Source organism: Protopterus annectens, chromosome 12.part0 (assembly GCF_019279795.1).
Source record: "Protopterus annectens isolate FY-2018-M chromosome 12.part0, PAN1.0, whole genome shotgun sequence".
NCBI classification, from domain to species: domain Eukaryota; kingdom Metazoa; phylum Chordata; order Ceratodontiformes; family Protopteridae; genus Protopterus; species Protopterus annectens.
The window spans coordinates 1,194,709,940-1,194,736,309 of NC_056746.1; the positions used below are offsets into that span (position 1 = coordinate 1,194,709,940).

The 26,370-nt window shown below is 39.4% G+C and overlaps 1 protein-coding gene across 1 annotated transcript in view; it reads left to right on the forward strand.

The window, feature by feature from the left end:
• The window catches only part of SLC12A5 (solute carrier family 12 member 5), a 1,753,644-nt gene that overhangs the window by 1,649,222 nt on the left and 78,052 nt on the right, over positions 1-26,370 (forward strand). Inside the window, exons 21-22 of the mRNA XM_044090243.1 lie at positions 8,275-8,379; positions 15,970-16,092. Coding sequence (XP_043946178.1) covers positions 8,275-8,379; positions 15,970-16,092 — 228 coding nt within the window. The remainder of the gene's footprint in view (positions 1-8,274; positions 8,380-15,969; positions 16,093-26,370) is intronic.

Consider the following 26,370-nt stretch of genomic DNA (forward strand, 5'->3'; position numbering starts at 1 on the left):
GTGGCTTAGTGGTGCAGTGAATAGTGTTGTTGCCTCACAGCAAGAGGTAATGTGGTTTGATTCTCGACTGGGGTACCTTCTATGTAGAGTCTGCATATCCTGTCTGTGTTTGTGTGGGTTTTCTCCAGGTGCTCTGGTTTCCTCCCACATTCCAAAGATGTGCAGTCGATGGATTGGACACTCTAAATTGGCCATAAGTTTGAGTGTGCATGCAAGTGTGTGGTGTGGAAGAATTACTGCTGCAGGGATAACCACCCAGTGGTGTAAACCCTGGCTCTAGATGATTGTCACTGTTGAAGTGACACCTTGACCCCATATGCAAAAATGAGAAAAGGGGGTTATGAATGGATGAATGGATGGATGGAAACCTTCCTGCAGTATGACTAAGTCATTTGGGGATTCAGTGACTGCTCTTAGCTTGCAGCCATCTGCAAACTTAGTCATCCAGATGTCTTTGGTAATTGATTTTACTTCAGAGAAGTAGATGCCAAACTGGACAGGGTCCCAGCACAGAACCCTGGGAGACTCCACTGGTGACTGGTCTCTTTGTAGAAGTAACCCTCCCTGTTTTGATTTCCTGTGTTCTATCTGTGAGCCAGCTGGCAATCCAATGGGTGACATAGGGTTTTATTCCCAGTTTATTTATTTATTTATTTATTTATTTATTTATTTATTTAATTATTACATTTGTTTACCGGGAAATTCCAACTGGACACAGGTCCTTTTTCAGCGGAGAACCAGGAAGAAAAGCTCCACAGAATAACATGGTAGATGGCGAACAATAACAATCAAGGAATGTATACATTAGAGGTAATAATGACATGGATAAATACAGGAGCAAATTAGGTACAATTGAGTAGTAAGCTCTAATTAACATTGAGAAATAAGAAGTAAAACACAGTGCTAAAAATTTTCTAAAACAGTAACTAGATAAGAATAATAATAGAATAAATGATTAACTAAATCCTGGAAGGGTTAACAAGCAGTGAGCAATCTTCAGTTCAGTTTTATAGTGATAGAGAGAATGCTCTATCTAATTCTGGGAAAGGAGAGAAGGTTTGAAGGGGGGTTATTTGTCAGGGTTTGGACAAGGACAAAGCCAGTGAGAATTTAGGTGAGATTTAAGTGCAGTCTTAAAAAAGACTGCAGGAAGGAAGGGTAGTTATGGTAGTGGGAAGGTTGTTCCAGAGCTTGGATATAGCGCAGGAAAATAGTGCTTCACCTGCTGAGTTTTTGGCTTTGGTGACCTGAAGTAGATTTTTGTTGCAGGAGTGTAGTGGTCTGGAAGGGTGGTAGGGTTGGAGAATTGTATGGAGCGATGGGATTCGGAGAGGGTGGTTTACTAGTTTATGAGCAAAGGTGAGTTGAGTTTGGTTTAGGAGATGAGGGAGTTCAAGCCAGTCAAGGTCTCTAAGGGAGACACAGTGGTGGCTGCGGTAAGAAGCACCAGTGGCAAATTTTGAGATTTTATTGTAGCAGGCTTCGAGTTGGTGTAGGTCTGACTGTTTAAGATTTGTAAGTATGGGTGATGCATAGAGTAGGGTGGAGATTAGTTGGAAATTGGCAATAGATATTCTTGCTGGTTTGGTGAGGTATTGGCAGCTTCTATATAAGGCACCCAGTTTTTTGTGAATTTTTTTATTGTTAGTGATATGTGGGTGTCAAATCTGAGATTATTGTCTATCTGTATGCCAAGTAGTTTTGTGTGAACTGTTGGTGAAATCGAGGTATTATCCTTGGCTTGAATAGTGAAATGTGGGGTGTTTGGGGTAGATTTGGAGGATTGGAAGATGAGGAGTTTGGTTTTATTTGGATTGAGGAGAAGCTGGGCATTAGATAGCCAGCTTTCAACTGAAGAGAAAGCTTCTTGGGTGATCTGTTGGAGTTTTGTTAGAGTTGGGGCTGAGCAGATGAGGGTAGAATTATCTGCGTACTGTATGAGGTAGGCATGTTTGGTGACAGTGTGCAGGTTGTTGGTGAAAAGGGAGAAAAGTAGGGGGCCAAGGATGGAGCCTTGGGGAACCCCAAGTGTAACAGGGAGATGAATGGATAGATTGTTGTCCCAGATGACTGATTGCTGGCAGAACCAGTGGAACCAGTTTGTGGCTGGTGTAGAAAAAGAGAGGTCAGATAGAGCAGAGAGTAGTAGATTGTGTGACACAATGTCAAAGGCTTTAGATAGATCCAGAAATACAGCAGTGGAGAGGAGGACATTGTTTTTGTGATGGAGGATAGTGTTGGTGAAGGAGAGGAGAGCAGTTGTCATGCTGTGGTGCGGTCTGAAACCATGCTGGGTATTGGAGAGGAGGTTATTGTTAAGGAGGAATTTGGAGAGCTGTGAGTTGATGCATTTTTCGAGTATCTTGGAGAGGGGGGAGAAGATGGCAATGGGGCGGTAGTTGGAGAGGTTAGTGGAGGGGCCACCTTTGTGGAGGGGAATGATGTGGGATATTTTCCATAGTGTGGGTACATAGGATTCAGATATGGAGTGGTTGATTAATATGGAAATACAATAAGCTAGGACATCAGCTGCTATCTTTTGGTATTCATCAGGCAGGTAGGCGGCTGCTAGTATTGTGGGTTTTAGTTTTGTCAGGAGTCTTTTTATGTAGGAGGTGGGTACTGTGGAGAGAAAGAAGGTAGGGAAGGGTAGTTTTGGGTTGGGTGAGGGGGGAATTAGTGTAGGGAAGTGTTTTATTGTTAGGGATAGCATGGATTCTGTGAAGTGTTTATTGAAGGAATCAGCAATGCTACTGGTGGTGAGAGGGGTGGTAAGTAGGGGGGTGCTTACTTTTCCTGGGCAGAGTATAGAATTAATTGTGGACCAGAATTGCTTGGGGTTGTTTTGGGAGGAGTTTAGGGACATCTGATAGAAAAGGGCTTTGTCTGCTTTTACTTGCTTTTTGACCTTGTTACGTAGTTTAAGGAAAAGTTGCCTATCTGAGGGGATTTTAGTTAGGGGCCAGCATTCCCATGTTTTATCCCTGATTTTCATAAGGCCCCTGGTGGGTTTTTGTAGCCAGGGGGAGGTCTTAGTTCTGATTCTGGTGTTTCCCAAGGGGGCATGGGAGTTAAGGATGTTGAGGAAGGTACTGTTAAAGAAATGGACTGCTTCGTTTAGGTTGAGGTACTTTAGAGGTGACGAGTTTACATTCTGAAGGGAGGCGATGAAGGATTGGGGTTAAAATATGCTTTGTTGCGAATAAGTCTGTGGGTAATGGGTTTGCAATCATTAATGTGATTTTTTAATAGGAAGGTTAAGGAATGTTCACTGAGGGAGTCAGGTAAACAGCCTTCTAGGTAGGTGTGAGGGATTTTGTTAACTAAGACCCAGTCAAGAATGGTGTGGTTATTGGGATTTTTATTGATCCTATTGGGAGGGGTTGTATTAGCTGAGAGAAACCATGGAGATTTAGGTGTAGGGCTGGGTTGTTGCTAATGCAGGATAGCCAATTGATGTTAAAGTCCCCAAGGATGATAGTTTCTTGGGGTAGGGAGAGATTGGCCCAGTCTAGTAAGTTTTCAAGGGGAGGTATATTTTGGCCTGGTGGGAAGTAGCACCCTATAATGTTGACTGATTTTTTAGGGTTTAATTTGAGGGTGGTATAAAGTATTTCTTCCTTGTCAAACTGGGGAGCTGATTTGGTGAGAGTATGGATATTGAGGTGGTGTTTGTACAACAGTGCCACACCTCCTCCTTTTCTTGATAGTCTGCCCTTACAGAGGATATTGTATCCAGGTGGGAGTATCTCCTCACTTTTGATGTGAGGTTTGAGCTACGATTCAGTTCAGATAAGGATGTCAGGGGAGTAGAGGCTTATGTAGGCATGGAGGTCTTGGATTTTATTACAGATGCTTCTGATGTTAAGAGACATAATGAGGAGGTCATTTGAGTTTTTGTTGCTTGTGATTTGGGTGATGGGGGAGTTGGTTAAAAGGAGGTTTGTGTAGATATTGGTGATTGTGGGGCCAGGGTTGGGGTGCACATCTCCACTGAGAGCAAGTTTAGAGAGAGTGTTGAGAATATGTTTTATATATGCAGTAAAAAAATTGTTGCATTTTATGGAAATTTTGTGTTCAAATGTGGTGGGGGTTTGTTAATTGAGTAGTTGTATGGGAAAAGGTAGTGTGTGGTTGTGGTAATGAAATTATGCAGTGGGTGTTTGAGGGGAGTTGATGTGAGAGTGCAGTGGAAATGGTTGGGGGTTGTGACTGTAGCTGTTTGGTAGGATGTAATGTAGGCTAGAATAGTGCAGGTGAGGATTACAACAGTATTACCTAGTGGCATGGTTGCTTTGGATTAGGATGTGAGATTAAGCAGGTAGGTGGAGTAGGTGGGTAATAACCAAGTTATTATATACACAATAATTACAGTGCAACCAAAAATTGTAATATTAATACCACATTACATAAAAAAGCATGAAAATCAGTTTCTATCAGCCGATAGACTGTACAATATAGTGATAAGATCCGTATTGGTCCCAAGTAATCACCACCTATATGTCCCCTATTTAGATTATATATAAACAAAAATAAATAAAGAGGAGTATGTGCTAATCAAAAATATGATAGGGACACCTAATGTAAACTACAATATAATAACAAAATGTCTGGCCCAACTGTATAACTCAAAAACCCATGCCCCAACTCACCATCAAGATGGAACCAAGAAATAGGCCTGCCTATTACTATCCCTAGATGTTAAGAACAATTTAACGCAAACAATGATTATAAAAATTAAAAAAGAATGAGATATATAGCACAGATAGTCCTAGTCACACAAATCAAAATCAAAAAGGCAACAACTATTGTAATCTCAATATAACATAGACTCACTAGTAAATAGATATTGTTGTCAATATTGTTGACAATAGTGAAAAATAGATGTATGAAGTCATTGCCTTGAAAAACTACAACAATGCTCCTTTAAGTTGTTGTTGTGTCTTTCGGCTTTTTCCCAGTTAGAGGTCGCCACAGCGGAACTCCAGTCTGCTAATGATTGGCAGTAGATTTTTACATGCCGAGTTGCCGGCTCTGATGCACAACCTTCAACGAAGGTACGCCCATTCACGCATGTCTCCACACAGAAGATGCTCTAGCTGAGAATCGAACAGGACAACATCTTACTGTGAGGCGACAACACTACCGCAGCACCACCACTGCAGTCATGCTCCTTTAAGTAACAATTACAAAATGTGCATGAATGTACGAATAGCAAAATCACATTAATCAGACCCAACCAAACAAAAAAAAAAAAAATGTATTCACTTGGTCTGACCTTTTACAAGGGGAGGCCTACCCCCCCCCCCCGGGGTATTGATAATGTGGGCCACTATGGAATAAATCTTAAGTATGACATTCCTGAATAATGTTAAATACACAATAAACACAAGGTATTGTGAGCCACATTCATTCCCCATAGAATGATAAACAATATGGAAAACAATTGTCCAAAAAGTGTCCTTACTTGAAATGAAAAATAGTCAGCGATATAAAAGGGTGACCTAAAAAACATCTGTAAAGAACAATCAAATATAACAAATTAGTTGTAATAAACATCAAATTGAAGAAGGCCACTTGTATGATTTATAAATTATCCCCTTTGATAAATAGTAGAAATACACAATGCCTGAAACGACCTGCATGGTTAGTCCAAAAAGGAAAAGATGACCGTTATACAACGTAATCCTATAATCATAGAGGCAATGTCACAAAATTCACAACAAATGTAGCCCAGCACACATTCCCTGATTCCCAAACCAAAGGATATCCATATCAAAAGTTTAGATAGAAAAATATATTAGAAACCAACAGGATGACGTACATTAATTTGCAAACTCGGATATTGGATCCAGTATCAAACTGCAGTTTTAAGCAGCACCTAGCTGCAAGTGTTATAAATCATCCCCTTGCAAAAATACACGCAGTCCTTTTTGATGGCTCCGTATTAATTCTACTGGACAGAATTTTAACATACTGCACTTACAGACTGGGTAAGCTAGCAAACAATTTAAATAGTTTAACAGCAAAACGTACTTTGAAAAGCAGATGCAATACATATGGAGTTGAGAAGCTTCCTGTGATAAATTAATCAGTCATCTACTTATAATTTTTTCCACATCAAGTAGTAATTTTCTGGTTGCTGTTTCTCATCACTTGGATAAATCAGCTCTTGCTTTCCTCATGAACGCACGGGATTTCTCAGCTGCATGAACTGTGACTATTGCAGGCCGAGCCCAGCACTTGAAACTAAACTTTTTCCAAGTAGAAATTAAACTGTTGAAGTAAAAATCTCGAGCTTCAGTATTCACACGTGCACACTGTGCAAAGCTACCGTAAGCATTTTGGCAATTTAAAACTTTAGCCGTTACCGCAAATGTTGTTGCATTACCACACCACTGATAATGCTTGAGTGAGGGCTTATGTCAAAAGCTTTGGCAAGGTCAAGACATGCAGTGTGTACCATTTTACCTTCATCCATTGCTTTGGTGACCTTTTCAGAAACATCTACCAGATTGAGTAAGCATGACCTGCCCTTAATGAATACAAACTAAGATGGAGCTAGTGTTTAGAGGTTACCTATGTCATCATTTATTACTTCCATGATAACATTGCTCATGTTGTCTGTATATCCACCTATTACTATACTGTTACATGAGTTCTGTATGAAGTTGTGAGTTTCTGTATTGTGTAAGAGTGTGGCATCATTTTTGTCCTTTGCATGTGTTTTGTTGTGTGCTCAGCTGCATATCGGAGTTTTTCCTCTGCTTATACTTTCCTGATAATCTAATGAGGGCTTTAAATAAGTAAAATGACATTTCCATGCACTTATGATATAAACAGCAAGTTTCAAACAGGTCACACGCATGATCATTTAGACTAATTCTCAGTAGTAGAGTAAATCATTTTACAACAGTGCTATAGTAAGAACATATTATGAAATATATCTAGGAATTCAGACATTTAAACGTTTAAGCCAGAGATCTAGATAAATGAAACAGGTCATAGTAAGCACAAAAGGTAATCTCAAATACCAATCAGAAGATTGGATGTGAAGTTGTAGAATTTGGAAAAATACTACAGTTCTCAAAAACCTGTAGCTGTTTTTGCATGCAAATTATGAACCAATATGAAAAGATTTTAAACTGCCTAATTCATGTAGACCCAAGAAATTCAGGGTCACTACCAAATCTCTGAAAAAGATCACCAGTTCAGCATTTGTTGGAGGGGTGGCTTTGGCCTTTGACAGATAATTTAAGTAGTATTTTTATTTGGAACTACTGCAAACCATTCTATATAAATGTAATTAGGAACTTTAAGTTGCACATGTAATGTTTTGTACTATATGCAAATCATGGAATGTTAGTGCAAGTATATCCGAGCTGCCCTAACTGCTAGTGAACAGGTGTGTGTGTGCGTGTGTGTGTGTGTGTGTGTGTGTGTGTGTGTGTGTGTGTGTGTGTGTGTGTGTGTGTGTGTGTGTGCACGCGCGTGTGTGTGTGTCACATATGTCAAAAGGCATTAACAAAGAGATCACTACAGGCACACGGAATATCTGGAAATACAGTGTCACTATATCCTGGTATGATGATAGCTGATATATATTTTAGATTCTTCAGGCAAGCAACTGATGTTTTTAAGAAAGAGAGATGCTAATTAACATACAAAACATGAAATACAAATAATAGCAGGAACAGAATGTGACAAAACAATGCTTCAGAATAACTGTGATATTACATGTGGTACTAGAGATTTTATATGCAATCCTTTGACTCCTATTCTGATGCTGATTGTGAATGGAAAACTCTGGTTCTAAGAAGGCAGGCATGTCCAATACCCACTGTTTGTACTGGTCACCACTTTACATCTGTGCAGCTTTAACACTGCAGACGATGCCTGATCACTCCAACAGTACGAGATTGAGTGACAAATGATTAAGACATTTCTGTTCTCTGTGGTCCAAGTACATGGAAAGACATCTGGAATCTCTTTTTGTATATCTTGAAGCTATAAATGTAACTTATTCTGCACTGATGAATCACTGTCAGATACTCTTTTTTTTTTTTTTTTTTTGTAATTTTCGATTCCTTTCCTTAAACTTCATATCATTTAATTAATGGCCATGATGTTCTAACTGTAATAAAGATATCAGAAGGTGATAGAACTTCTGGCAAGATGATTGTTAACTTAGCATTCAGAGGAATTATTCTGTTTTTTGTTATTGTTTGCTTTCACTTATCAGAGTTACCTCTTTTATTTCTTTTGCTTATATAGCATGACAGCGATATTTCAGCTTACACCTATGAGAAGACATTAGTGATGGAGCAGCGTTCACAGATCCTGAAGCAGCTGCTATCAAAAAATGAGCGGGAGAGAGAGGTGAGAACTCCAAAGGATAAGAAACACAGTGCACAAGCTAATCAAAACTATATCAATGAAAAATAAATATCTGCCTAAATTTGTGTCTAAATACTTCTCATTCAGCAATACACAAGGCTGAAGACTGGAAATCTTCAAAACCAGCACTGTGCAATGATGGGTAATATAACAATAATATGCTCATTTCTGCATAACACAGAAAAGTTACAAGTAAATGGTAAAGTTCTAATCTTGCTGTGCTGAGCTGCTAAGCAGTAGCACATAAAACGTTGGTTATACTTTGTAGCAGATGTTATTACTCAGGACCTACAGTGCAGCACTGGAGCTCTCACAGGTTGCTGCAAGTGCTAACCCATGTTACTGCACATTTAAAAAAAAAAAATATATATATATATATATATATATATATATATATATATATATACATATATATCTACATGGGTCTACTTCAGTAGACCGAAAGTTTACTTACCCGACTTTCAGTTGGCCAAGAAGAAAAGGCTGACAACTACAGAACACCATCATCCCGGAACATCGACTTCCCACTCCAGGTAAGTAACCGCTTGGCCATCCTGAAAAAATAGTAAAACCGAAGGAAAGTAAACCCACCCATGTGTGGAGCTTTGCCCCCACACCCCCCAACGAAATATACTAACTCCGAGATCATACTATCGCGGGGGTAATGGGCAAAGTTCAATAGGGTGGCCACATGGTTAATTACCTGTAGTGAGAAGTCAGTGTTCCTGGATGTCGGTGTTTTGCGGTGTCGGCCTTTTTGTCTCGGCTAACTGAAAGTCGGGTAAGTGAACTTTCGGTTTACTGAAGTAGATCTATATATATATATATATATATATATATATATATATATATATATATATATGTTTCAACAGATGAAGTAAGCAGTAAACTTAGAGAAAAACAAAAACTCTTAATCAGTCATTTTTTTAAACAGACTGTTATTGCAGATCCAAGCTCATCCAACTGAATTCTCTTTCATCCTGCATATGAAGTAATGTTTTCTAATGTCTGCCCAATGTATATTTTATGCTCCAGGTGTAAGACACATTTTCATAGGTTCATAGAAGGTTACTAGGCTAATGGCCTTAGAGCCCTTACAAGTCTAGCCATATTTATTCCATTGCCCCAGTTGTCGGTGGTTAGGTGAGTGAAGTTCTCAAAGGTGAGAGTCTATGGTCATTAATAATGGTTTCCTCTGTTGAGGAGGTACATGGGCACCACACCAGGAGTGAATTTGCATTCACCCATCCATTGATCCAGGGTGAGTTTGAAGAGGGTCAGAGAGGTGCTATGTTTCACGTGATTTGGAAGCTTGCTCCAGGGAAGTGGCAGCCTCTGGTTCTTAGGTTCATAGGTAGGTACTAGGGTATTGGCCCTAGGACCTATATAAGCCTAGCCAAAAAAGGTACCCTGGCTTTTGCCACCCAAGAAAATTATTTTCCTGTGCCTCTGTCGAGCAGAGCCACAGAGGTGAACCTCGGGGTGAATTTCCTATTTCCCATCCAATCATCAAGATTCTTCTTGAAGAGTGCTAATGAGGAGCTTTATTTGGAGAGATGTATCTATCCTTGCAGCATGACCTGTTCATGTCAGAGGTTAGGTTAAGATCCCTGGAGTGAGTAACGCTCATGCAGTTTGATTTATGAATGTGTAGCATTTCCATCAGGGCTGTGATAGAGACTACCCTGTAAGCCAGGCACAGGTCACTCCCTTAGAAACCTGTAGGAGATAGAATACAGTGACGGGCTTTCAGTATTTCTGCATAAGACTTGTTTTGTGTACCCTGTAATTTCTTGGTGAGAAACCTCTGTGGTTTCTCCAATTGTTGCCGGTGTCTGGTAAGGTACATGCAAAAGAGAGCACTGTACTCAGTTATTCGTCTGATGAGGGCTGAGTATAATGGAATTATAACATATGTGATGCCTTTACTTATAAGATGTGCCACATAGAAGGATTTCCTTACTACTGTGAATACACGGTGGTCAAAGGTCAGGTTGCTATCAACCTGAGTACTCAGATCACATACCACTGGGTCTACACTTGGGGGGGGGGGTGCTATCTATAATGTAATTAGCAGGGATGTCAACTTTTCCAAAGAAAATAATAATGCATTTTTTTGCATTTAGCTTTAATCCGTGGCTTTTGCACCAATCATTTGTCTTTGTTAACCCTGTCTGCTGTATATTAAAATAGTTGGGGAACTCAAATATTGCTCCCAATTTGTAATCATCAGTGAACTTGGTCAGCCACAGGCCATCCGAGTTTTCCTGGACTTCTGAGAAATAAATTCTCAACAGTAAGAGGCCCAGCACAGACCCCTGTGGTATGCCAATGGTGACAGGTCTTTTGCTGACAGAGAGTGTCCTGCTGTTGAGCCAATTGGCTACCTATCTAGTAATTTAGGGGTTAATTCTCAATTTTGAAAGTTTCTCTATAATACCTGAGTGGGGGATTGTGCCAAATGCCTTGGCTAGGTCAAGATAATGGTATGCCCTGTCTTTTCCTCATCTAGGGCATTTGTGACTTTCACTAATAAGTCAACCATGTTTAGCAGGCATGATCTACCTTTAACAAATCCCTATTTACCCCCCAACAGAGATGCATCTGTGTACATGTGCATGAATACATGCAGTTGCACTGCATGCATTTTCATCTGCCCAGGACTGGGAGATCAAAAGACTGTAAGTCTGTCACCTGTACTTTACTTTTCCACTGCCGTTGTCAAGACAGCCAGCTGTGTTAAAATATGAATAATACCCCACCACCACCATTTCATTTGCCTTTCACAAAAATGCTTTAAGCCTGCCTGTGGCAATTCAAACATCCAAGAGCAAAATAAAAGAAAAGTAACTCTAATTCCAAACATTTGGGTCAAGGTGCCAGTTACATTCATTCACAAGTTGTAGTGACTTTAGGTGAAGAATAATTATTGGAGGGGGTGCAATATACGTGGTGTGAAGGGGTTTGCTACTACAGGAAATGGCTGCAGATTTCTTTTTCAATTCTGTTCACATATTTTCATTCAGAACAGAAACAATCACAACTCGAGACTGGAACTATTAATAGTAGATTCCTGCATGCCTCCTTTATGGCAACAACATAAACTATAGACACGCAAATCTCACTAGTCTTATATGCAAAGCCATGGAAAGAATTATGTTGGAAATTATCAATAATAACATAGGAAACATCCAGACAGTGGACCCAACAAAATTTTGTTTTATCAAGGGCAAGTCATGCCTACTCAGCCTGGTGGACTTCTTTGAGAATATCACCAAGGCAACAGATGAGAGCAAAATGGTTCACACCACCTACCTGGCCAAGGCATTTAACATAATACCCCAATAAAGCATTGTTGACAAACTCAAGAAGTTAAGTATAATCCTTATGTCACCCCATGGATAGCCAGCTGGTTCACAGACAGGACACATGAAGTTAAAATTTGGGAAGTCCACCTCTACAAAGAGGCCAGTTACAAGTGGAGTCCCTCAGGCATCGGTCATGGGAACACTTCTTTTTGGCATTTATTTATCTAAAGTCAAGGCCAATGTTAATGGCCTCTGGCTAACTACATTTTCAGATTACTGCAAATTAGGAGTGGTCATAGAATCCCACACCGACACAAAGTTCTCCAGGAAGGGCTGACACTGACAAATAACTGTTGTCAGAGCCATGGACTAAAATGAAATGCCAAGAAATAGTATCCTTTGGGAAGTCATCCACCCCTGGTAACTACCATATTGACAACACACCGCTAAGAGTTGACCCAGCAGTTAGGGACTTGGGGACACACATAGACAGTAATCTAGCCTTTGATCATCATGTGTCTACAGTAGTGAGGAAATGTTTCCATGTTGTGCAACTTATAAACAAAGATATGCAATCTAGGTACAAGGAAGTCATTTTTCCAATGTATTCAGCATTCATTAGACCTGTCAGTGAGTGCAATGACCCCTTTGGTATGCACCTAACCAGGCATATCCAACAATTGAAAGTCCACAGAAGTTCCTCACTAAAAGAATACAGGGCATAAACATGTCTTATGCAGGTGGCTTCAAGGCTCTACCCTGTATTATGTCTCTTGCAGACTGTTGAGTGGAGATCTATGCATGGCATACAAGGCATTGTCACACCCCACCCTGATGGACCTCCTGGATATCCACAAAACAAACAGCACCATAATTATTATCCATGTTAAAGACTTAAACCTTTCCTGTTATATAAATAGGACCTACTGGAGAGACAGGTATGTATTTCAGAGACTACCCCTTCTCTGTAACTGGCTTCCCATCCATGTGAAGCACAGGTCCTCCTTAACCCAATTCAAGTGTAACTTGGACAACTGGATTGGGAACAGGAAATTCATCCCCAGTTTGGCACCTATGTCTGTAATGAAGCCAGGTAGCTTGTAAATGGTTCATCTCCCTGGTCTCTGCTTGTAAATGTTCCATCTCCCAAGCCCTTGTTTACACTTATCAAGGGTATCAGAACTTGTCAGATATTTGGGATGCTGACTAAGCTTAAAAAGGCCCCTTGTGGTCATTAGCCTTATAAACACCTATGAACCTACAGCCACTTAACCAAGATTCTTGCACACCTTCTATATAGGGTTACCACCTTTTAAGTGGGCCAAAGTGGGACATGGGGGTGGGGCCAACATAACACTGGCTGTACCCTCTACCATGGCATCACTATACTTAAAAGACACCACAACAAACATTTGAAATAATGAAACAAAGCATCGACTTACCATGACATCACCACAGGAGTGGTGATGAAGATGCTGTTATGGGTACAACAGCTGGCTGGCTGGATGCTGGAATGGAAAGCTTGCTGGTTGGCTACTGGAGTGGCTAGCGGTTGGTGGTAGTAGCAGTTGGATGAATGAATTTGTTGTATGGATGGATTAATGCCTAGATGGATGGATGGATGGCTGGATGGATGGATGAATGAATGAATGGATGGCTGAATGACTGGCTGGATGGATGAATGAATGGCTGGATGAATGGCTGGATGACTGGATGGATGGATGGATGGATGGATGGATGGATGGATGGATGGATGGATGGATGGATGGATGGATGGATGGATGGACAGACGGATGGATTAAAGGATGGATGGCTGGCTGGATGAAAGGATGGCTGGCTCGGCTGTTAGGAAAAAAAGTGGTCTTTTTCTTTAGCGACTGTAAAAGTGCTAAAAACAAACCACTCTACAGCCACAGTCTTTGCAGGGCTCTTCCTGCTCTAATCCCCACCCCCTTCATGAATTGCAGCCAATTGCTGCACAATTTAAAGCACCCAGACCTAACAGGGAGTAGCTCTGCCTGCAGGTTCAGGTTGGTGACATAACTGAATTGCCATGGAAAAGCTGGAAGTAATTGAGGCTTTCCCATGGCAATTCAGTATGACTGAAAAGCGGGACTTTTCAAGTCCCAGTACTTTGCATAGCAGACAACGTGATGAGGCAACTCAACCCGTGAGTGTCACTCTGATATTGGGATGGGTGGCAACCTTACTTCTGTATGATGCAGAGCCCCTTAACTAAGATTTCTGCACACCTTCTGCATGATGTAGAGCCCCTTAACTAAGATTCCTGCACACCTTCTGTATGATGTATATCCCCTTAACGAAGATTCCTGCACACCTTTTGTATGATGTACAGCCCCTTAACTAAGATTCTTGCATACCTTCTGTACACCTTCTGTATGATGTACAGACACTTAACCAAGATGCAGGCACACCTTCTGTATGATGCACAGACACTTAACTCAGATTCCTGCACACCTTCTGTATGATATACAGACACGTAACTAAGATTCCTGCACACCTTCTGTATGATGTACAGACACGTAACTAAGATTCCTGCACACCTTCTGTATGATGTATATCCCCTTAACTCAGATTCCTGCACATCTTCTGTATGATGTACATCCCCTTAACTAAGATTCCTGCACACCTTCTGTATGATCTACAGACATGTAACTAAGATTCCTGCACACTTTCTGTACACCTTCTGTAAGATGTACAGACAATTAACTAAGATTCCTGCACACCTTCTGTATGATATACAGGCAATTAAGATTCCTGCACACCTTCTGTATGATATACAGACACGTAACTAAGATTCCTGCACACCTTCTGTATGATATACAGACAATTAAGATTCCTGCACACCTTATGTATGATGTATATCCCCTTAATGAAGATTCCTGTACACCTTCTGTATGATGTACAGACAATTAAGATTCCTGCACACCTTTTGTATGATGTACAGGCACTTAACTAAGATTCCTGCACACCTTCTGTATAATGTACAGACAATTAAGATTCCTGCACACCTTCTGTATGATGTACATCCCCTTAACTAAGATTCCTGCACACCTTCTGTATGATGTACAGACAATTAAGATTCCTGCACACCTTCTGTATGATATACAGACACGTAACTAAGATTCCTGCACACCTTCTGTATGATGTACATCCCCTTAACTAAGATTCCTGCACACCTTCTGTATGATGTACATCCCCTTAACTAAGATTCCTGCACACCTTCTGTATGATGTACATCCCCTTAACTAAGATTCCTGAACACCTTCTGTATGATGTACAAACACGTAACTAAGATTCCTGCACACCTTCTGTACACCTTCTGTAAGATGTACAGACAATTAACTAAGATTCCTGCACACCTTCTGTATGATGTACAGGCAATTAACTCCACACGTTATGCCTAAGATGGTCTGTGAAGAAAAAATGTAAAAGTTTGACAATTGTTATATGTTTTGGAACTGGATTAAAAAAAACTGACATGGAAAGTGAAGCTCGGTGAGTGAAATTTCTTGTATCCTTTTCTTAAACAAAACAATTTGGTTATGATCAAAAACCCAGTCATGTCTTTACTACACATGGCATGTTTCGACTGTCCATTTGTACTGGGTTAAAATTTATGCCTGCTTTTTGTGTGGCTACATGAAATGACTAGCAGTGTTTATTCAAGAGGTGAAATTTCAGACTCTGTTTTGAGAGTACATAAGTAATGGTTATGATCAGAGAACCAGTCATAATTCTTTGTAACATGAACAGTTTTAACTGTCCTGAGATACAAGAGACAGAGAAATGTGACAGGAAATTGCACAGGACTTGAGTATAATATAATTTCAGAACAGCAAATAATCATATCAACAAGTACTAATACTGTGCATGATATTATACTCACAAATGTTAACCATATCATATACATATTTCTGATACAGTCCTGACTTTTTTGACTTAATGCCTTATGAAAGAATGGCAGTTAATAATAGCAATCAAAATGTTGTGGACTTATTTAATATTGGTGCGAGTTTGCATTTTTTTACCTTAAACTGCAAAATGATTATATTTTTTTAAAGAAAGGACATGATGACTAACAAATTCTAATGCTTCACCTCTAACTATTGCTGCACAGAAGAAATCAATATAAAACTGTATATTGTTTAACTCCTTATCTTAGAGGTGTTTAACATAATGACTTCTAAATGGGTTGATAATGTTCATTATCATGCAGACATGCTGATTTATTTAATTGTAGATTCAGTGTATCACAGATGAATCCCGGGGTTCCATCCGAAGAAAACATCCTGCCAACACCAGGCTACATCTGAATGTACAGGAAGAGCCAACACCTGACAATGAAGAAAAACCCGAGGAAGAGGTACACACGTTCTATATGTTTTTTCCTTTAGCCAGTCCATTCAGAAAGGATAATTTCTGATACTACAGGTATGATACAGAAGCAGACACGCAGGAATGTTGCAGTGTGTACTATTGTCAGACATAACTGTCTTTCTTCCTACAAGTGCAGGCCAGAGCTTAGGAGATGGCAGTCTGCCTTGGCTGAGGTCAGAGCATAAGTCTCCTTAGATTATTAAATATTTTCTGTTTTTAATTGTCACTACACCACAGAACAACAGGTGCTGTACATGATGGTATAACTAGGATGTCATATTAGCAAGATGTAAATTAATTTATTTGGTTCATCTGCCAGACAGGCCTGAGTTTGAACTCCATAAACTATACTGTGCTACAGAACACAATACTTACTCAACTCCCTTCTCCTAGTTTGCCCCTGGAAACAAGTATTTGGATATAGTGAATATTTTATGTTTTAAATGATCAAATTAATTAGAAAATACTGTCCATCCCTAGACTACCATATAAAATGGATGGAGGATGATCCTAAATGATCCATCTAACAATATTTCCATTACATATATTTATCATTTACCTTAGAAATATAACAGATGAAAAATCATTTTAAGATGTCACAAAGCAGTCCAGGTAGGGTTGAAAAATGCCAGTAGTAAAATTTAAGAGTAACTGTACAGAAATTGCTGTTTTGGACATCTGGGAGCAGCAATTATTGTCAGTTTGTCGACACTATTCAGGGCTAAGACTTCTTTATAGGTAAGATTCAAAATGGAAAACTTCATAATTCAAGCTTAGTGACAGTTTATCAGAGTAATCAGTCAACCTAGACAGGGTGTCTTTTGGAAAGGCAGGGAAAGTGGTGCACAGAGAGAAAACTTTCAAGGATGTGGAGAGAACAGGCATATTCAACCCAAATAGTATCCAAAGGCCAGGATTGAACCATGCAGCTAAAAGGCAGCATCATTAATTTCTGTACCACCATGTTTCTCAGTTTAACTAAGATATTATTCTCATATACAAATGTCCTTTGTAGTTTCTTAATATAGCTATTTGTTCTATACTTCATAAATGTGATTGCTGGTAATTTTTACATCACAAAGTGTGCTGCCATATCCCGAAAAGTAGTTACTAACTGATTTTCTTTAAAAATTAACTGTGGTAGCAACGATTATTATACAATGACTGGCCATTAATATTCCAAAACGTGCACGCTGATTGGCCAGCCCAACCAGAATGCCTGTTGTAAATCCCAGAATATACCAACGGAAAAAAGGTCAGGTCACCCGGACTTCTTTCCATTTGTATATTCTATAACTTTTTTTTTTTCAATAAAAACTAAAAAAAATGTAAAATCCGGACTCCGGACATACCAGAGAGGCAGCGTGGAGGAAATACAAAGAAAATCAGGTACGTTATTTAAAACTAAAGACACTTACCTGATTTTCTTTGCATTTCCTCCATTCTGTCTCTTTCCTACCCCTAAAGTAGCCCAAACTTTTTTTTTAATAAAAAAAAAAAAAAAAAAAAAAAGAAAGCAAAAACTGAGCAACAGAGACTTTCTTTTCTCTGTTGCTCCCTTTTCAAAGCACTGATGTACTGGGTATACGTGGGAACGCATGTCCCATACGCATGCGCAATACATCAAAACAAGGCAGCAGGATACCACCAGCCACAGAAGAACAGTACGGCGCCATTATACAAAGACATTATTTAAGAAAAGTAAGTATTTTTTTTCTTAAATAATCTCATTGTATAATAGCAATAACCGACTCCATGGTTGTGGTATATTGAAATTTACCCACGGTTAGCTTTATTTAATCACACCAACTGTGGGTAAATCTTCAATATACCATACCACATCATCAGTTATTGCTTAATTAGCTCATGCCTAAACAGTTATTTCTACACTCATAAAGTAGGTCTCAACAATGTACATTGAATACCAGTCATAAAATATTAGAAAATGGAAAGGTTACGCTATGTAGAAGAACATGAAGCAACATACCCTGGAGGTAACCATTTAAATCTAGGGGCCCACATTGGCAAGTCCTGAGATGTGGAGATAGAATTGCTGAAAATCAGGGCATACATACTAATACACCAAGTTTTAGACTACCATTTCTCAGAATATTCCTTTTTATGCAAAGAATGGTGAACCAGCAGTTAGTATGTATGAATTCAGAGGGGGGCTTGCCCCCCACATCTTGAGGTGCAGGGGGACTTGCCCTCTATGAAAAACAAGTTTAAGGAGAAGCAATGTCCAATATTTGTTCTTTTCCTCTATTTTCAGTAATTTTTGTGTCTGTGTGTGTGTGTGTGTGTGTGTGTATGTGTGTGTGTGTGTGTGTGTGTGTGTGTGTGTGTGTGTGTGTGTGTGTGTGTGTGTGTGTGTGTGTGTGTGTGTGTGTGTGTGTGTGTGTGTTTGTCGGGACTCTGCAATATGAGTCATGAGATTTCAGTAGGGAGCCCACACTGCCTACTACTAGAAAGAAAAATAAGGGTACTACTAGAAATAACGAAAAAAGAAAGGGTTAGAATAAAGTTGTTTGTTTTGTAATGGATTATAGGTAAGAACTGGGCAAGTTGTCTTTTTGGGTTATTTTAAGCCTCGCCAATTTCTTAAAGGTGAGAATCAAACTCTGTACCTTGTGTCTGTGAAGTAAACCATCTTAACCATTATGCCAACCCTCTCTAAACACTTGGTTTGTCTGAGATTTGAACCCAAGACCTCTTAAACTCCAAGCGAGAATCATACCCTAGACCAACAAGTTTTTCTTGATAATAAATTTTAGTTTTTATAGGTGATTACTAAGTTAAGGACACCAGGAGGCTTTGTTAAGCCTAGCCCTCCTGCTATCCAAGGTGAGAATCAAACCTTGCATCTTGTGTTTTTAAGGAAAGCATCATAATCACCAACCTACATCAATGATCTTTTTTTTTTTTTTAATTTAATTATTAACTGCGGTGGTGGTGCTGCGGTAGCATTGTCACCTCACAATAAGACGTTGTCCTGTTCGATTCTCAGCTAGAGCGTCTTCTGTGTGGAGACATGCGTGAATGGACGTACCTTCGTTGAAGGTTGTGCGTCAGGGCTGGCAACTCGGCATGTAAAAATCTAGTGCCAATCATTAGCAGACCGGAGTTCCGCTGTGGTGACCCCTAACCGGGAAAAGCCAAAAGGCACAACAACATTATTTCTTTTTTAAGAATGGAAGATATGGACATATACGTCATATGAAATATTTTTTTATTTTAATGGCTGAGGCTGAGGGATGGAGTCGGAGTTAAAATAAATAAATAATTAAATAAAAAAAGAGGAATGAGGTATGGAATATGTGAGGTTACCATCACTGAATGCAATATTCATTCTTTCATTTCCCAGTACCACTTTATCCTATTCAGGGTTAAGGGAGAGCAGAATTGACAACACTTGTTATCCTTACTCATCTGAATTAGTTTACTTGTTGAATAGGTTGGCAAACTGTTCCTTTTCATGCCATTTTCAGTCATGATGATTCAGGCAATAAGGACAAGGGTAAATCATATACATACACACACAATTTAGTGTCACTTTGTTAACACGATTCATGATAAGGCTTCTTTGTAGGTGAGATTCAAACAGCATTTCACAGGCATGTAATCTGATGCAGGTGAAAGCTGATCAGCTGTTAAAAAATGAATGAAAATCAGATTACCAAGGATATTTCTGTTAGAAGTTCATAGGTCAGTACAAGACAATCAGTCTGCAGGCCATTACAAGTCTAGCCAATAACCCATATTCAAAGGTTCCCTCCAGCTTCAAGGAGGCCAAGACAAGATAGGCCAGGAGAGAATTAGAGGCTGCCCATCCAATTATCCAAGTCTACCTTCAAGATGGCAAGGGTACTACTCCACTTGATGTGTTGTGGAAGTTTGTTCCAAACATGGGGTATACATTGGGTGTTGAATCTGTCATGACAACATGACTTATTTACCTATTGACAAAGGTTTATTTCTTTTAACCAGCTATTTGAGAAGCCATTTGTTCTGCAAAGAGTAGAAAGTTTAGCAGGGATAGATTTGTTTAAGGCTCAGAATTATAGACACAGATCTCCACAGAGGAGTCTATACAAGTATATAGATATAGTCCTCCCAGTCTGTCCTGATAAGTACAATTTTTGAGGTTGATCTTTTCTACTATGAATCTCTGAAATCTCTCACAAGTTGAGTGATCTGTTTAGACAAATACATGTCAAAAGGAGCATTATATTCAATAATGGTTTAGGTGAGCTACTTGTAAATGGAAGTTAAGAAGTCTTTAGATCTAGAGGAGATGCCTTTGAAAATTAGAATTACTACAGAGACACGATAGTCAGAATATAGAGTTATCAACAAGAATGCCTAGACCACTTTTAACAGTGTCTGGAGGAGGATGTCACCTGTATGGTAGGGGGAATGTTTTGTTAACCAAAATTAACTATACTACATGTAATCACATCATTTGAGACTGTTATCCTTGCACCAGTTGTTAACATGGTGTACCCATGCTGGATCAATTGTGAGTTGGTGGAAGTTTGAATAACAACACCCAGTTTAAGCCATAAACTTACATAATAATAAGCCAGGATAGTTGACCCAAAGGTCTGAGAAATTTAAGTGATATGGTCCTTTAAAATTCTGGTAGTATCAGACAGTAAAACAAAGCAGTCTTTTAAGATATCAGGTTTCATTTATTGCAGAGCACGTGAGAATTTGAACTGCAACAGTAACACGGAAACACCTTCAGACCATAACCCTCTACTAATGATGTGGTATGCATCTGTCTAGTCAGGGAGCCAAAAACCTAGAACATAGGATTAAGAGATTCAAAATTTTAAAATAAATCCTTTTGTGATCTGTCAGCATAAACTTTATAGCAAAAGGAAGAAACTAAAACCCAGAAACAAATGAGGTGAAGGCAATCAACAGAAACACAAAAAAATAGAGATGATGTGCCTACGGGTTCCTACACACAGTATACAAATCTAGCCCAAAGTTCACAACATAAGCCAATACCGTGCAATAATTAGGGTGATTTAATTATACTAATTAAGAGACTGGGAAGGTATATAAGTCCAAAGATTTACTTCAAATGCAGTTCTGATGAAATCCTGAGTGTGCTGGATGAAAGCACTTAACCGCAACTGTATTTTGCTACTTTATTATATTACACTTGAATAAATTTTAAAGTAGACCCTTTGTGGTTTATTTTCATTGGTGGTTTGTGCTGAAGTGAGTTCATCGAAGTGCATATGTATTTTATCTGTATAATGGCTCCCTTGTACACGGTATCAGTTTGTGTTGGAGAAAAGGAAGAAACTCCTTAAAACCCAAAGTGAGGTGAAGAACACCTCAGAATGAGGAAAGTGTAACAAAAATATCTCAACAAGAAACTGAAAATCACCAGTAAAGTCATTCTTTAGTTATAGTAGAAAATATAATACTCAGCATTTTCTGAACTTTTCTACAGTGCGGTTCCCCTCTTCAATCCAAATGAAATCACAAATATACCTGCCAGCAATTTTACTACATACATCCCCCCCTAAAACTCCCATCACAACTGCACTCACTCCAGAATCCCTCCCTTCCCCTACCATCACAAAGAGACATGCTCTTAAGGTACTCTCAAAGATCAAAATACTTCATTTATCGGTACTGACAACATACTAGGTTCCATGATAAGCAGCGTCAAAAATGCACTTGCCAAGCCTTTCCTTAAACTGTAAAAAGTAATATTAGCTACACGCTATGTTTCCAACTTCTGGTGGGCCACTATGGTGGTGACCCACCACACACCTTGGAAATTACAGGCTTATCAGCCTTAGGAGTGTGATCTGTAAAGCTGTGGAGTGTATTTTTTATCAGTATTTTTATTTTATTTACACTTTGCTGACCAGATTAGTCTCACTAGGCCATTGTCTTGTTTTCAGGGGAGACCCAAGGTGGAGTTCATAGTGAACAGGGGGAAATTTATCCAGAGCAACAGGGAACTTCCTTTACACCTGGAGCTGCTAGATGGCACTGGTGGGTTCCCACAGCAGCCAGGAAGAGACCTAAGGGAAGCAGCATCGTGGCGGAGGAGAGAAAAGCTATGGATAGTTTGGAGGTGGAAATTGAGAATATCAAGTGTCAGAATGCAAATAAAGATTCCTGTGTAGTGGATGTTACAAATGAGCTGTGTTTAGCTGTCTCCATGGAGAAAGGAGTAAATGAGCTTGCAGTGCAGATAATAGAATCAGCCTAAAGAGGGCTTACAGATGATGTTCTGTTAAAAACAACGGAGCAGGATGATGCAGGTGATGGTTATGCTGTTTCAAGGGGTGAGATGGAGATAACTTTTTCGGAAGTGCTAATGACAGTAATGTGGAAAAGGAAGCAGGTAGTGTACCAACAAAGAATGCAGCAGTTTAAACGTATGCAGCAGTGACAGGAAGTAAAAGAAGAACGCAGCGACAAACTGAGAAGGTGTCTGGTTTTGTGGCAGCAGATAATGCAGTAACTAACACTTATTTATTATTTATTTTATTTATTTATTTTACATTTGTTAACTGGGTTAGTCTGGCTGAGCCTTTGGCTCATTTTCAGCAGAGACCCGGGGAGAAAAGCTCCTCTGGACTAGAAAACAATTTATTAAATTTTTGTAACATAGTAGTAACAATCAGCTAAAGGATCTTCCAAGCAGAGACCTGGAGAGAAAAAAAAAAGTTTCTCAGGCAATTCAATTATACAGAGTATTAACAATTGGCAGACAAGTATGTGAGTTGTTACAAACAAGGTTTTAAGCAATTAGCAAAAGAAAATGTGACTAGTTACAATATTATTTTAGCTGCTTAGAGCAAAATGAGTTAATAGTTAGGCAGATGCTTATTTAAAGTGGGTAGGATCTAGTTGTATAGGAGTTTGGAAACAAGAAAGGTAGGAATGGCTAGTAGGAGATGTAGGGGAGGTAGAGTATAGGAGACAGACTAGACAGGTAGGTTTTTTTGAGACTGTAAGAATTAAGAGTAGTTGGAGATAGAGGAAGGGAAGAGGTAGAAGAGGCAGGGGAATAGTGTTAGAGATACATTAAGAGTGAGGTGGTGAAATAGGAGAAAGGATGGTGGTTTCAGGGTGGTTGGCTACAGTGGCAAGACCATTTTGATTTTAGGTATTTCCTTGTGGCTAATTTGAAACTTTTGCTATGCTGGAGGGATTTTATTTCCAAGGGGAGTTGGTTCCAGGATATAGCTGGGTTATAGTTATAGAGAAGGCAGCCTATTTTGGTTTTGGGTTTGTAGATGTCTAATAATTCTTGATTTGAGCTGTGTAGCATCCTAGCAGGGGAATATTTGGATATGATAGTGGAGAGGCTGGGGCAGAAGGAGGGTAGATAGAGGATAGAGTGGATGATTTGTAGTTGGTATAGTTGGAGCAGCTGAGGGAATTCTAGCCAGTCTAGTTGCTGTGTTGCTAAGCAGTGGTGTGACTTGTAGGTTTGATTAGCTGCAAATCTGGCGATCTTATTATAGGTAGTTTCAAGCTTGGAAATAAGTGTAGAATTTAGGTTTGTGAATATGTGGCAGATGTACAGGAGTGTTGGGAGTAATAAAGCCTGGGAGAGAGTTATTCCGGCAGTATTAGTTAAGTATTTCTTGCTACGGAAAAGGTGTCCAAGTTTCTGATGAGTTCTTTTTACCAAGTTAGTAAATATGGACATCAAACTTAAGCTGATCATCTATTGTAACACCTAGCAATTTAGTACTAGATTCAGCTGAGATGATAGTGTTGTTGCAGGATAAGATGGTAAATATACTTTTGAGTGTGGTGATGTTTTTAGGGAGGAAGAGTAGGAGCTTAGTTTTTTTTGGATTAAGTATTAGTTTGTTATCACTAAGCCAAGTCTCAATGGTGTGGAAGGATGCCTAGGTAGTTGAGTGGAGGTCAGTTGGGTTGTCAGCAATGGTTATAACAGTTGAGTCATCAGCATATTGCACAAGAGATGACTGGGAACAAGAGGAGTAGATCAAGTTGGTAAAAATATTAAACAGTAGTAGCCCAAGTATGGACCCTTGAGGGACTCCCATTTGTGCAGTGAGAGGGGAGGATAGCACAGAGAGCCATTTAACTGATTGCTGGCAGGTTGAGAGATAGCTGGAGAATCAGGAGATAGTAGGAGGAGAGAAATGTAAGTTAGTGAGTTTATCTAGGAGGAGTGGGTGAGAGACAGTGTCAAAGGCTTTAGAAAGGTCAAGGAATAGGCATGAGACAAGTTTATTGTTATCACGAGCTAGGGAGACTATGTTGATGAATGATATGAGTGCAGTAGTTGTACTATGCTTGGGATGGAAACCATGCTGTTTGAGTGTGAGAAGGTTTTCCTGGTGAAGGTAATGCATTACCTGCTTGTGAATGCATTTCTCTAGGATTTTTGAGAGTGGAGAGAGTATGGCAATCGGTCTGAAGTTGGATATGTCTGAGGAGTTGCCCCCTTTGTGAATGGGTAGAGTAAAGAAATTCTTCCACACAGTGGGGACATAGGATTCAGAAATGGATCGGTTGATTAAGATGGATACAGGATAGGCAAGAGGTTCAGAGGCAATCTGCAGGACATAAAAGGGTAGCTTGTCAACATATGGGGAGCAAGGTTTAAGTTTGGAGAGTAATGACTTTACATAGTTGATACTGCTTTTAGGGAGAAGGAGTTAGGATGGTTTGAAAGAGGTATAGAGTTTGTGGGGGTGCTAGTGTTGTTTCTGGTGGGGAGAGAATTTATTATGGAGGTTACTGAGTTTATAAAATAATTGTTAAATATGTTGGCTATGTCTTCAGGTGTTGTACTGTACTGGGGCATGGGTTAGGAGAGGAAGGGTTTCCTGGATGAAAAGTCTGTTTAACAGAGCTCCAGAATTTCTTTGGGTCTGATTTAAGAGTAGAGTGAGGATTGGCATAGAAGTTTATTCTGTCATAATGGATAATTTTTTTTTATTTTATTTCTGAGTTCTTTATATTTCTGAAGAAGAGAAGGGGTCCTAGTTTTAGTCCACATTTTCCAAATCCTATCCCGGTCTTTCATGATGGTTCTGGTAGATTTAGTGAGCCAGAGAGCAGTATTAGATTTGATTTTAATTGTGCGAAGAGGAGCAAGGGAGTTAAGAATGTTTAGGAATGTAGTGTTGAAGGAGTGGGCAGCTTCATCTAAAGGAAGAGTGGTGAAGTAAGACCAGTTAATTTTGGCGAGTTGGCGAATAAAGGAGTTAGGACAGAAATGATAAAGTGAGCGGGTGGTAATAAATTTGTTAGGTTTGGTAAGGTGGGGAGTATGTCTGGTAACTGTTATAGGGCAGTGGTCACTGAGGGCATTTGGAAGGGTTTGGGAGTTATGATAGTTTTGAGGGTGGGAGACCAATATCCAGTCAAGAAGAGAGCTAGGTAGGTGAGATTTATTAATGTAGGTTGGGGTTGTGATTAGCTGCTCAAACCCATGTAGGTTTATACAGGAAGTAGTGTTGGGAGCTTCTATTGTAAGCCAATCATTATGCAACAGTGACACCAGGTAAAACAAAGGAGGTCAGCAACAAACTCTAAGTAAATTTGTTTTTTAAAAAGAAGAGAAGACCAACTGTAAGAACAGGAATAAAAAAATGACACTGTAATAGGCAGATATTATGTATAGGACAAATTGGTAACTGTTCTGAGTGTTAAAGCTCAAGAAATAACTTTTTTTGCACATATTGGAATAGAGACTTTTTGTGATTCAATATTTCAAATTGATGAGATGATGATGAAATTGCTGGAACTGTGTAACTAAAAGAAGGGCATTTATCCATGGAATAAGTATTTGTTTTCTGGCAGTAACATAAATGTTTACAAAATGTTACTTTGCAGTTTAGAACCGATGAACTGTAAGAAGACAATGTTAAAAATGCATGCAGTTTCTGTGTGAAACAGTTGAAAATACTGTGAAGTTAGAGATGAGATAAACTAATGAAATGGAGGGTGCAGGTTGGAAGTCATTTTGAAATGAGAAAAAAATGGTGAAATAATTGTCATGTATTATTTTAGTAGCTGGTCATAGAGGGGCATTAAGATATGCTTGCCATCCCAGTGCAGGGAGGAAGGGCATACACAAAGACAGAGTGTGCCTGTGAACTACTTCCCATGTATTATTTTTGTAACTGGTCATAGAGGGGCATTAAGATACGCTTGCCATCCCAGTGCAGGGAGGAAGGACATACACAAAGACGGAGTGTGCCTGTGAACTACTTCCCATGTATTATTTTTGTAA